This window comes from Bos javanicus, chromosome 14 (assembly GCF_032452875.1).
Source record: "Bos javanicus breed banteng chromosome 14, ARS-OSU_banteng_1.0, whole genome shotgun sequence".
In the NCBI taxonomy this organism is placed as follows: Eukaryota; Metazoa; Chordata; class Mammalia; order Artiodactyla; family Bovidae; genus Bos; species Bos javanicus.
Window position 1 is genome coordinate 63865897 of NC_083881.1, and position 12232 is coordinate 63878128.

At 45.0% G+C, this 12232-nt stretch overlaps 1 protein-coding gene across 3 annotated transcripts in view; it reads left to right on the forward strand.

The window, feature by feature from the left end:
- Nucleotides 1-12232, forward strand: part of SNX31 (sorting nexin 31) — an 82808-nt gene that overhangs the window by 37937 nt on the left and 32639 nt on the right. For all 3 annotated transcript variants that reach the window (XM_061439271.1, XM_061439270.1, XM_061439272.1), the window contains 3 exons: nucleotides 779-869; nucleotides 2679-2766; nucleotides 6576-6645. In XM_061439271.1, coding sequence (XP_061295255.1) covers nucleotides 779-869; nucleotides 2679-2766; nucleotides 6576-6645 — 249 coding nt within the window. The remainder of the gene's footprint in view (nucleotides 1-778; nucleotides 870-2678; nucleotides 2767-6575; nucleotides 6646-12232) is intronic.

Genomic DNA, 12232 nt, shown 5'->3' on the forward strand with positions numbered 1-12232 from the left:
CAGGTGGACTCTCACATGCTGCAGAGGTGGTCCAGCGAATTCAGACTAGGTGTGCAAAGAAATCATGCAGGAACCCTGCCTTAAAGAGGGGTGGGCTGGCTAAGTGGAGAGGGAAAGGGCCAATGGAACAGGAACGTTCCTGCTGAGGGAGAGTGAATGGACGTGAAATGTTACAAGGTTACGGCCTCAAATGAAATCATCTGTGTTGAAATGAAAGCTGTTGGAGGTAAAGGTCAAAGAGGAATATGAAATGAAGGCAGCCTGTGCCCAGGATCTGAGGTTTCACTGAGCAAAAGCCACGTGAATTAGACTTGACCATCACAGCAGACAGCAGAGAGAAGGAAGCCTGGGGTATCACAGGTGGACATTATCCTGTATACTTTCATACGCCAGCCAAGTGGTGGGGAACATCCCTTTTCCCAGGATCTGGTAATCCGGTCCCTGGGGCAGGCAAGTTGGACCAATGATCGTGGTGAATGGCTACTGCCCCCAGGGGACAATAAAAACCAAAACCATCTGGGAAGACGCGCCCGCATGTGAGATGGGACAAACCAGTCTCAGCTGGGACCAGTTCATGTCCATTGCAGGGGGACCGATTTTTATTTACTTTACTGTAATTTTTTTTTTTTAATTTCTAAATTTTCTAAAATGAGTATGAACCATTTTTAGACTTGGGAAAGAGTTCTCTTAGTGTCTACTGCCCCCTTAAAGCTCTTTTTTATTGGCATTTACAGGTGGCCGCTCCTAACTTTTCCCTTTTTCTTGTCTTTGGTTAAAGGTGGTGTCACACAACATTGGACTGTGTCAGGAGCTGCTGGGATACTTCAGCCTATTTCTCATTCAGTTTTGCAAAGAAGGCAGGCTGTCTGGTAAGAAGGACAGAAGGAGGTGCAGGCAGCCTGAGATGGTACAGGCTGGTGCGGGCAAGTGCTCAGCCAGGAGACGAAGGATTGCCACTGCGGGCCGGTTACACTCCCCTCAAGGGGAACTCCCAGTGTGTGGTCCCTACTATGACTCTTGGCTCCTGGACTGGACATCTGTTTTGGGGGGTTGAGGTTGTGCCTTTGGGCTTCCCTGGTGGCTCAGATGGTAAAGAATCTGCCTGCAATGCAGGAGACTTGGGTTCGATTCCTGGGTTGGGAAGATCCCCTGGAGAAGGCAATGGCAACCCACTCCAGTATTCTTGCCTGGAGAATCCCACGGACAGAGGAGTCTGATGGGCTCCAGTCCATGGGGTTGCAGAGAGCTGGACATGTCTAAGGGACTAACACTTTCACTTTCACTGTGCCTTGGACCTCGGGGTGAGCTGGGGTGAGCAGCTCCAGAGACGCAGTGAAGTCAGGAGCAAGACGTCAGTTCTTTCCAGTAACTACACTTCCTCTGGGGGCTCTTGACCCCAGTCCTGCTATCTAGGCGCACCTTCATCTCTGCCCTGGCTGCTGGCCGCCAGCCATGCCACAGTGTGCTGGAGTGCTGGACTCTGGGCATCAGCAGATCCCATCAGACCATCATGTCTCCTTGTTAAGGAATATTTGCTTGAAAGTGTGGATGGTATAATTCAGTTCTTAGATCCTTTAAAAAAAACTCTACTTGCAGTGAGATAGTGACCGATGACATTATGTTTCATATCAGTCAGTTCAGTCAGTTCAGGCGCTCAGTCTTGTCTGACTCTTTGTGACCTCACGGACTGCAGCAAGCCAGGCTTCCCTGTCCATCAACAACTCCCAGACTTTACTCAAACTCACGTGCATCGCGTCGGTGATGCCATCCAGCCCTCTCATCCTCTGTCATCCCCTCCTCCCGTCTTCAGTCTTTCCCAGCATCAGGGTCTTTCCCCATATGTTTCGCTTTTCTCTGCAGTGCGTTTTTAGAAATTACAAGTTGTTGTTGTTGTGAAATGGTATGTTACCTCTGAGTAGTTTATATATGTTCTCAGGTGCTTTGGGGAGGTGATTTGGAGGTGGAAGTTAGGAAAACCTCCTAACTTGGCCACCAGGAGCTGTGGTGTGCTGGTGAAGGCATTGGATCTCTGTGGACCCCAGTTTCTTCATCCGCATCACAATGAAAATGTCCCCTACTCAAAGCACTGGTCTTTTTTTTTTTTTTAAATACCTGTGAAGTTTTTTTAAAAAATGTATCAGCTGCACTGAATCTTCATTGCTGCGTGGACTTTTCTTTAGTTGCGGCGAGCGGAGGCTATCCTGTAGTTGTGATGCATGGACTTACTGCGGTGGCTTCTCTTGTTGCTGAGCACAGGCTCCAGGGCATGTGGGCTTCAGTAGCTGTGGCCGGAGGGCTCAGGAGTTGCAGTTCCCAGGCTCTTGAGCACAGGCTCAATAGTTGTAGCGCACAGGCTTAGTTGCTTTGTTTGCAGCATGTGGGATCTTCCTGGACCAGGATTCGAACCCGTGTGTTCTGCACTGGCAGGCAGATTCTTAACCACTGAGCCACCAGGAAAGCCCAAGGCACTGGTCTTTTATGAGGATCAAAGGCTACTCATTTTTTGAATGAATTTTAGAAAGTTAAAAATTGTATACAAATGCAAGAGAATATTATTAATGTGATTTTATTCCTTCCAATATTAATGCTCTATTTTATCTCTTTAAAGCACTGTATGTAAACACTGTGTGTAAATATGTATGTATTTCAACCAGGAAGACTCTTTCTTCTTTCTCTAGTCGTGAAAAAATTGGCAGACTTTGAACTCCCATGTGTTAGCCTTCGAAGTTCTGAAGTGGAAAACTGCAAGGTTGGACTCAGGAAGTGGTGAGTAAGCATTAATGATGACAGAGTGTTTCGGGATATCTTAGCTTTGCTCATAAGAACTTGTCTGAATCTCACCACATCCAGCTTACAGTCTAACAGCTGGACAGAGCTCAGGGCCTTGGGGAAGGTCAAGAGGAAAGCAGTGAAGGAGGGCGGGGCGAGGAAATGAACCAGAACATTTGTCCTAAAGAATAGGCTGTTGAGGATGACTTTCACTGGCTCAGATTAAAAACCTGAGGGATAGTATCATAAGGATGGCAACCATGAAGATAAGGCTGGGGGTAGGGGGACTGGGGATTGAAGCAGGTAATGGCAAGTAATTGCAGGGTTTGCTTTGGAATATATGACTGACTACTTAATTGAAGGAGTTTATTGATGATTACAAGCAAGTCTGATTTATCTGTTGAACTATGGCATTTTCTGAAGGCAGAGAGGACTCAGCTAATTTGCAGTGAACTTGAACTCTATGTATTCAGCTTACCTTCCTAATGGATTCCAATTACACATGCTTATTTACCAGAGCCTGACATATTTTCCTAGATTGAGAAGATGAAATCTAGGGGGAAAAATCTGCTGTATTTTTGCAGAAAACACCTTTATTTCCCCCAGATACAAGGGATCCTATGGAGAACAAGTGAACAAAATAACAATGAGAAGCAGGACACTCTCCATTGGCACGGGGGGCGGATTAGTCTGTATTTCCCAGTGTATATCACTGTGGCTGTATTGGATTGCTTCTTTGGTTTACTCTCTGCTGGCCCAGTTATTCTGTAATCTGAACACAGAAGCTCTAAAGAAAGGCATTTGAAATCAAGGAATAGTTATAATCTTGACCTTGTGGTGCCTTGTTAGAGCTCCAGGCTGTGGCTTCAAATTTTGGAAAGGGATTCCCAGCAAGGCTAGAAGTTCATGTACTGCTATTCGAAAGTATTCTGAGAAATAATTGAAATATGTGGCAGAGAGCCCTGAGAAAGCAAAAAGGTTGCAGTTTTGTCTGAGATTTTAGTGAGTAACAGGTGGCTAAGCACAGTTGTTCCTGGGATCTGAATATGTGCGTCTCAGGGTTTAGCTCAATAACTCTAGCCGTGTTATTGAAGCTCTCTAAGCCTCAATTTCTTTATCTGTAAAATGAGAATATTAATGATAGAGTCTATCTCAGGATTATAGTGAGAGTTAAATGAAGTAATCCTATGTGCTCAATAAATTTTGGTCATGTTTTTTATTGTTATAGTGATAATAATCATGATGAAAATTGTAATTAAAAAACAAACCCTCTGGATTAGACTGTTTTGTCCACGAACTCTCTAAGAGATGAGGATTCTGTCCCTCATCTTAAACTTGAATTAGAAATTGGGCTTTGCCTGTGTCTACATCAAATAGATAAACTCTAGATCATAAGTACAAGATAAAATGTCTACCCCATCATCAGCCTGCATTTCAGATCCAGGCAGATTGCCTTTGCTCGTGGGGACCGAGAGGAAAGGAGGGCCTATTTCAGCTCTTAGAGCTGAGGACGAGGTTACTGGAAGGGGCGAGTCTGGGGGCAGGATCCTGCAGGTCCTGGCCCTCTGTCCTGAGGGAGCCCTCACTAGGTGGGAGCAGGGAGGCTAGGTCGGCTACCACTTGCTGTGGAAGCCCCAGCAGGTGAGGGCTGTCGGTGAGGACAAGTCGAGTTTTAGGGATTTTTCTGTCAATTCCCTGATGCTTCTTGCTAAAGATGGTATAGTTCCTTCTAGACCAGAGGGTGGCCTGCCGTGGCCTCTCAGAGCTCCAGTCTGGAGTGAGTCTGGGGGCTCTCCATCTCTGGTGTAACAGTTGTTATCTCTGCCACATAGGGCACCTGGGGTGCAGGGGTGAAATAGCTAAATGGAACATACATAGGAACGCTTCAGTTGCTTCTCCCCAGCCTCTAGAATGAAGTTGATCTTCGAGCATCTGTATTTTCATCCTTTTCCTGGTCTATGACAATCCCATCATCTCCTCCCCCTCCTCTGCTGAGCTCCGTGATTCTGCTCACTCTGCCTTCAGACTGGTGATAGACCAACCCTGGCGTACCCTCTCCTGACGGTTTCAGTCCGGTCTTGGCTGGCTACTGCATTCACATAGTATGTGTAACTTCACTTCATCCTGGCAATCCTGGATCTGCTAGACGAACATGAAGCTCTGCTATTTGCAAGTCCCTTTGCCAAGGTCCAGAGGGGCAAGGGGTCTGAATAGGACCCAGCCCCTGGGCTCAGGGATCTTCATATCTGGTGTAATACCAGCTTGATCAGAGCAGAGATCAGGGTAAATTCAGGGAGCTGAGGAAGCCCAGGGGATGGGTTGCTAACACAGCCTTGGGGAGTAGGGACCAGAAGAGGAGACACGAGGGTGAGGCTTGTGGGAGAGGCCAATAAGTCCAGGAAGAAGGCAGCTGAGGGGAGTGGTCTTTTGAATGGAGGGAGAAAAGAGAAGACAAGGTTGGAATGTATAGAGTGTGTGCCAGGGGAGAGAGGTCAGAGAGAGAACTGGAAATGAAAGTGGGATCTCCTATGAAGGGCCTTGGGGGTCAACAGGATAAGTGCTCCAACCCCTGGGACTATGAGCATCTGAAAGGTTCCTTGGGAAAGACTACTCCAGTTCGCATGTGGAGTGTGGGACTGAGGGACACAACTGAGGTGGAATGTCTGGTGAGAAGGTCACCTGAGCAGCTCAGGCAAGAGGTGAGGCGGCCTGGGCATAGGACAGTGATATGGATGTGGGTACAGGGCAGATGGCTATGCCGGGAATTGCAGGTGGGAAGGGGGCGTTGAGACTTGAGGCTTGATGTAAATGGAATGTGGACCATTTCCTTAAGGCCTTGTTTTTTGTGCATGTCTACTCACAGAGGGCACTAAATAGGCTTACAATGAGTCAGATCCTAAGAATCAGGCAGTGTGTTTTCACAGGCTTCTGTTATAACAGCTGCAAAATCCTTGTATCTCCAGAGTTGGGTTATTTTTATTCAGATGAAATCAACCTTAATTTTGTTGTTGTTCATTCTGTTTATTGTCAAGAATAAGTGAGTGTAAATATATTATGGCTGACTTTTATAATTCACCAAGAACAGAGATAATGAAACATTGAGCAGAACTGAGTATTTATCAACATTATTTGAACACCTTATTATTCTGGGTCTTGTTTTCTTGCTTTAATTTATCAGTTATTTAAATGGTCTCATTTGTCTACCCATTTAGTTCATATCTCTCTCTCTTTCCCCTCAAATAAAATATAAGTTGAGCATGGACTTTGCTCTGTCTACTGATGTGTTTCAGGGTTGGGAATATAATAGTTGCTCAGTAAATATTGGTTAAATAAGCAGATGTTGGAGAAGGCAATGGCAACCCACTCCAGTACTCTTGCCTGGAAAATCCCATGGATGGAGGAGCCTGGTAGGCTGCAGTCCATGGGGTTGCTAAGAGTCAGACACGACTGAGCGACTTCACTTTCACTTTTCACTTTCATGCATTGGAGAAGGAAATGGCATCCCACTCCAGTGTTCTTGCCTGGAGAATCCCAGGGATGGGGGAGCCTGGTGGGCTGCCGTCTATGGGGTCGCACAGAGTCGGACACGACTGAAGCGACTTAACAGCAGCAGCAGCAGCATAAAGACAATGGGAAACAGAAGAGGTCAGAGGTCACCGGAAGACTAGGCAGGCAGAAGACTGTGGCTGTGCTGGAAAAGGGGCCTTGGTTCAAGGCATTGAGGGCCACCAATTGAGAGAGCATGCCAACCCAGGTATGACCATCTACTGTGTCATAAATTAACTGAACACTCCTGAATCATGCAGGTACCTGGACCCATCCCTTGACGCCAGGCTGATGGACTGCAGAACAGCTGTAGATCTGATCTACATGCAGGTGAGGGGAACCAAGGGCTATCAGAACACCAGATATTATAGGCCTTGAAACAGAGAAGGTGTGTGTGGCAGTTCAGAATTCTATGGCGACACCTAGAATAGGCCAATCCCTATAAACTGAAACTAGAACAGAGGTTACCAGGGGCTGGGGTGGAGGGAGTTGTTGTTTAATGGGGATAGATGTTTTGCTCGGGATAATGAAAAAGCTTTAGGTATAAAGAGAGGTGGTGGTTATATAACACTGTCAGTGTTTTTAGAGCCAGTGAATTGTACACCTCTAGATGGTTAAAATGTTATGCATATTGTAATCACAGTAAATAAACAAATATTTTAAGAGAAGTAGGGTTTGAGGGAAAATAATTCTACCTCCATTCTAAGCATCTCTCCACACTGGCAGCTGACATTCCATCATCTAGGCTAATTTAATAGCCAGGAAAGGACAGCCCTGCTAATCTAAAGTCACAGAAAAACTGAAAGTGAAAGGCACTCAGTCACGTCTGACTCTTTGCGGCCCCGTGGACTGTAGCCCATCCGGCTCCTCTGTCCATGGGATTCTCCAGGCAGGACTACTGGAGTGAATAGCCTTCCTCTTCTCCAGGTGATCTTCCCAACTCAGGGATCAAACCCAGGTCTCCTACATTGGAGGTGGATTCTTTACCATTTGAACCACCGGGGAAGCCAATTTAAAGTCACACATGGTCCCTAAATCTCACTTTAGCATAATCTTTTTTTCCTAAACCAACAAGTAGCGTACTTGTCTCCAGGGCCAGCTTCGTAGGCAAGTGGCCTGTGAGGCTGCACTGCCCCTTCCCTCCACGCTCAGAGGGGCCCCAGGCTTGTCTCACTCTCTGCTGTCACATCTTAAAATTCTTAAAGTTTTATAAAAGGACCACATTTTCATTTTGTACTAAGTCCTGCAAATGATGTAGTTGGTCTTGCCTTACTCCTGCCCCTCAATCCACAGAAAAGCACGTTTAGAGTTTGGCCTCCTTTCTTTTTCCGACTCATGCAGTGAAGGTTCTGCTTATCTGTCTGGAGGTCAGCAGATGCTGCCCCTGTGATGTATCGCCGGGCACCCCCACCTCAGCCCCCACCTCAGTCCCCTCATCTTAGCACCCCCACCTCAGCACCTCAGCCCCCCACCTCAGTCCTCTCAGCCCCCCACCTCAGCACCTCAGCCGCCCACCTCAGCCCCCCACCTCAGCCCCCACTTCTTCCCCAGCTCCCTGCCACTGTTCAACTTCACAGGGCAGCATCTTTGGAGGCCCATCCTTTCCCAGGCCTGGCTTAGACAGTTCTGGAGGGAAGTTTGGAAGCTTCTTTTAAGGATTTCCTTGAAATTACCGAACAGCTTATTCTCAAGCCCAGAACGGTGGGTCGAATTCCTGGCCTATTCAAACCCTCCCAAGGTTTGAATAATAAATTATTTATTATTTAATAAATAAATAAATCCCATCTCAGAATAAATCTCTCATCCTGACACTTGTTTTATTTTCTCCTTAGCATTTCTACCATTTCACTATATAAAAAATTTGAGTTACTCTGTCTCTCCCTGCTAGAATGATTTCTCCATGAAATTGGGGGTTTGTTTGTTTACTGCTATTATCTCCAGAAACTAGAACTATTCCTGACATGACCTTAGCCTTAATCCTTACTATCCATACTAATGTATGGATAGGCCAAAATTTCCTTAGCTGTAACCTTAATATTGAATATACTGTTTATTTTCCATTACTTTAATATAAGTGACAAACTGAACATGTTTGTATAAATTTGTGTTTCTTGTGGTTATTCATTTCCTTAAAATAGGAAACTATTAATAGGAATAGAAATAGTGTCTAAAGGACGAGTATTTTTAAACATCTTGATGCATATATTTTGCCATACTGTATTTGGGATATCAGGACATATTTCATGACAATTACATTCTCTTTGCCTTCAGAGATTTAAGTATCATGGATGCTTCTGAATCTTTGATATTGAAGTAGATTACAATGATGAGCTCAATATTTTTTGTGCAAATGAAATATTTTTATATTAATTTTATGTTTCTTTTTGTATATAATCTATTAGCAATACATATATTGTTTTACTCTGCAATTCTCATATTTTTGACTATTTAAAGTTTTTCCTTTTGGGGATCTCAAATTTATAGTTTATTCCATTTGCAGTGCTTCCTGTAAATCTTGGAAAGACCATTCACATTTGGGATGAAAGAAATCATTCAACATTTTCTTTTATTTTCAATGTCTTTATTTTAAATCACCATATCCCTTTAATATGTAACAATATGTACAATACACTTGCCAAATCTGTTGGGTTTCTTACTATGTGTCAAGACAGTTTTTCTCAGTACTTTACATATGTGTCTATTTAATCCTCTCAAAAACCCTAAGGCAACAGGCACTATCATTATCTGTTTTATAGCTGAGAAAACTAAAGACCTACATTGTACTGCTGCTGCTAAGTCGCTTCAGTCGTGTCCGACTCTGTGCGACCCCATAGACGGCAGCCCACTAGGCTCCTCTGTCCCTGGGATTCTCCAGGCAAGAATACTGGAGTGGGTTGCCATTTCCTTCTCCAATGCATGAAAGTGAAAAGTGAAAGTGAAGTCGCTCAGTCGTGTCTGACTCTTAGCGACCCCATGGACTGCAGCCTTCCAGGCTCCTCTGTCCATGGGATTTTCCAGGCAAGAGTACTAGAGTGGGTTGCCGTTGCCTTCTCCGACATTGTACTAATTGAGCCTCATAATAACTCTGTCAGGAAGTTGGTGCTATCTACATTTTTTAAATTGTTTATTTATTTGTTTTAATTGGAGGTTAATTACCTTAGAGTATTGTGATGGTTTTTGTCATACATCAGTGTGAATCAGCCATAGGTATACATGTGTCCCCTCCATCCTGGCCATCTTTGTTTTTAAGAAGAAGAAATAAAGTTTGCTGACAAAGGATTGAGTAGGCTTAGACATGGAAGATTAGGAAAAGGGATTTAAAAACACATTTGCAAGTGGCTTTTATGTAGCGTGGTTCTAAACTGCTGTACTCTGTAGCTTTTCATAAGCTAAGGCAGAATTGAAGAGAGGGGAGAAGTTTCAGATGTTACTTTAAAAAAAAAACAGGTAAAACCCTTTTTAAATGTTAACTTTTATTTATTTATTTGTTCTTGGTTGCTGAGTCTTCATTGCTGCCTGCGGGCTTTCTCTTAATTGCGGCGAGCAGAGTTTCTCTCTAGTTGTGGTGCGTGGACTTCTCGTTGTAGTGGCTTTTCCTGTTGCAGACCAGGGGCTCTAGGCAACAGTAGTTGGGGCTTCAGTGGTTACAGCTCGTGGGCTCAGCAGTTTCAGATCTCAGGCTCTAGAGCGTGGGCTCAGTAGTTGTGATGCATGGGCTTAGTTGCCTGTCGGCATTTGGAATCTTCCTGGATCAGGGACCGAACCCGTGTCCTGTGCATTGGCAGGTGGATTCTTAACCAGTGGACCACCAGGGAAGTCCCAGACATTGCTTTTAATGAGCTTTGCTAGGACACATCCAACACCACAGTTCAAAAGCATCAATTCTTTGGCACTCAGCTTTCTTCACAGTCCAACTCTCACATCCATACATGACCACTGGAAAAACCATAGCCTTGACTAGATGGACCTTTGTTGGCAAAGTAATGTCTCTGCTTTTCAATATGCTATCTAGGTTGCGGAGAAGGCAATGGCACCCCACTCCAGTACTCTTGCCTGGAAAATCCCATGGATGGAGGAACCTGGTAGGCTGCAATCCATGAGGTCACTAAGAGTCGGGCACGACTGAGCGACTTCACTTTCACTTTTCACTTTCATGCATTGGAGAAGGAAATGGCAACCCACTCCAGTATTCTTGCCTGGAGAATCCCAGAGATGGAGGAGCCTGGTGGGCTGCCGTCTATGGGGTCGCACAGAGTCTGACACGACTGAAGTGACTTAGCAGCAGCAGCAGCAGCAGGACACAAGGAGGGCTTCCCAGATGGGCTAGTGGTAAAGAACCGGCCTGCCAGTGCAGGAGACAAAGGAGACGAGGGTTCAATCCCTGGGTCAGGAAGATCCCCTGGGGGACGGAATGACAACCCACTCCAGTATTCTTGCCTGGAGAATCCCACGGACAGAAGAGCCTGGAGGGTCACAGTCCATGGGGTTGCAAAGAGTCGGACACAACTGAGTGACTGACACTTTCACTTTCTTTCAGGAGACAAGAAAACATTAATAGAACCTCCTGCAGTAGTTTGGTTATAGCAAAAAAAGGTAAAAGGATGGATTTTGATGCTCTGGTTTGCTAAAGAGCATAGAAGAAGAAAAACATGTACTTCCTTAGGTGACTTTTGGTCTTGTTTTCAACAATTCAATTGCTTTAATTAGATTATTTTTAGCAAGTCTTCATTTTTGGAGTGGTTTGTTATGTACTACTACTACTAAGTCACTTCAGTCGTGTCTGACTCTGTGCAACCCCATGGATTGCAGCCTACCAGGCTTCTCCATCCATGGGATTCTCCAGGCAAGAACACTGGAGTGGGTTGCCATTTCCTTCTCCAATGCATGAAAGTGAAAAGTGAAAGTGAAGTCACTCAGTCGTGTCCGACTCTTAGCGACCCCATGGACTGCAGCCTACCAGGCTCCTCCATCCATGGGATTTTCCAGGCAAGAGTACTGGAGTGGGGTGCCATTGCCTTTTCCCTGTTTGTTATGTAGCAACTGATAAAGAGCCATTCCCTTTAGTAGGATTAGGTGTGTTGTTGATATATGTGTTGAGTCTAATTGTCATTTAAAATCACTTCAAAAAGTATGATTCTGGATGGAAGGGGAGTTACTGCTTACGCAGAGAGGCAAAGACAGGGTGGCAGGGTTCCCTTTTGTACCAGGAAAGCAAATGTTCATCTTTGAAGACATGACCGCAGTTCCATGTTTCACATTTTCTTGCAAAGTGACAACCAAGTGCTTTATGTTCACACAGAGAGGAAACTGCCCTGTTTTATACTATGATTAAGCAAAAGGGCTGCCTAGCACAGGCTGAGCAGTGCCTCTGCAGGCGAGAGAAATCGCCAGATACCTCAGAAGAAATGAAAGCAATTACCCGCCAGGAGGGATACGCTGCACAGGACTGCCTCGTGGTTCTGTGTCATAATTTATTTGGCAGTCTTTTTTCTTAGTGTCACACAAGATTATGGTATCATAAAATCAGTGGAGTTTTCAGTTTGACAAAATAGAGCATCATTTGTGTAGAGATCTCCCCCAGTAGACCACCAGCCACACGCAGGGACCTTGGCTTTTTTGGCACAGGGCAGAGAAGGTGGGTGTGTGACTGAGCAGTCACAGCGGACCCAGCAGCCAGAATGTCACTGGAGGAGTCACAACCTTCACACCCATTTCTCCTTAGGTGACTTTTTAAGAGACCAAGACCATCTAGTAAACGATTTCCATGAAACTCTAAGAAGGCAAATCAAAATATCACTTATTAAATGTTTAGTGTTCACTATTGTGCTTTTATGGCCAGAATATAGTTTTCAGCTCATTTCACGTCCTGCTTTGATCCATGCATAATCATGTTCAATGTACTTTTACCCCTGTTACA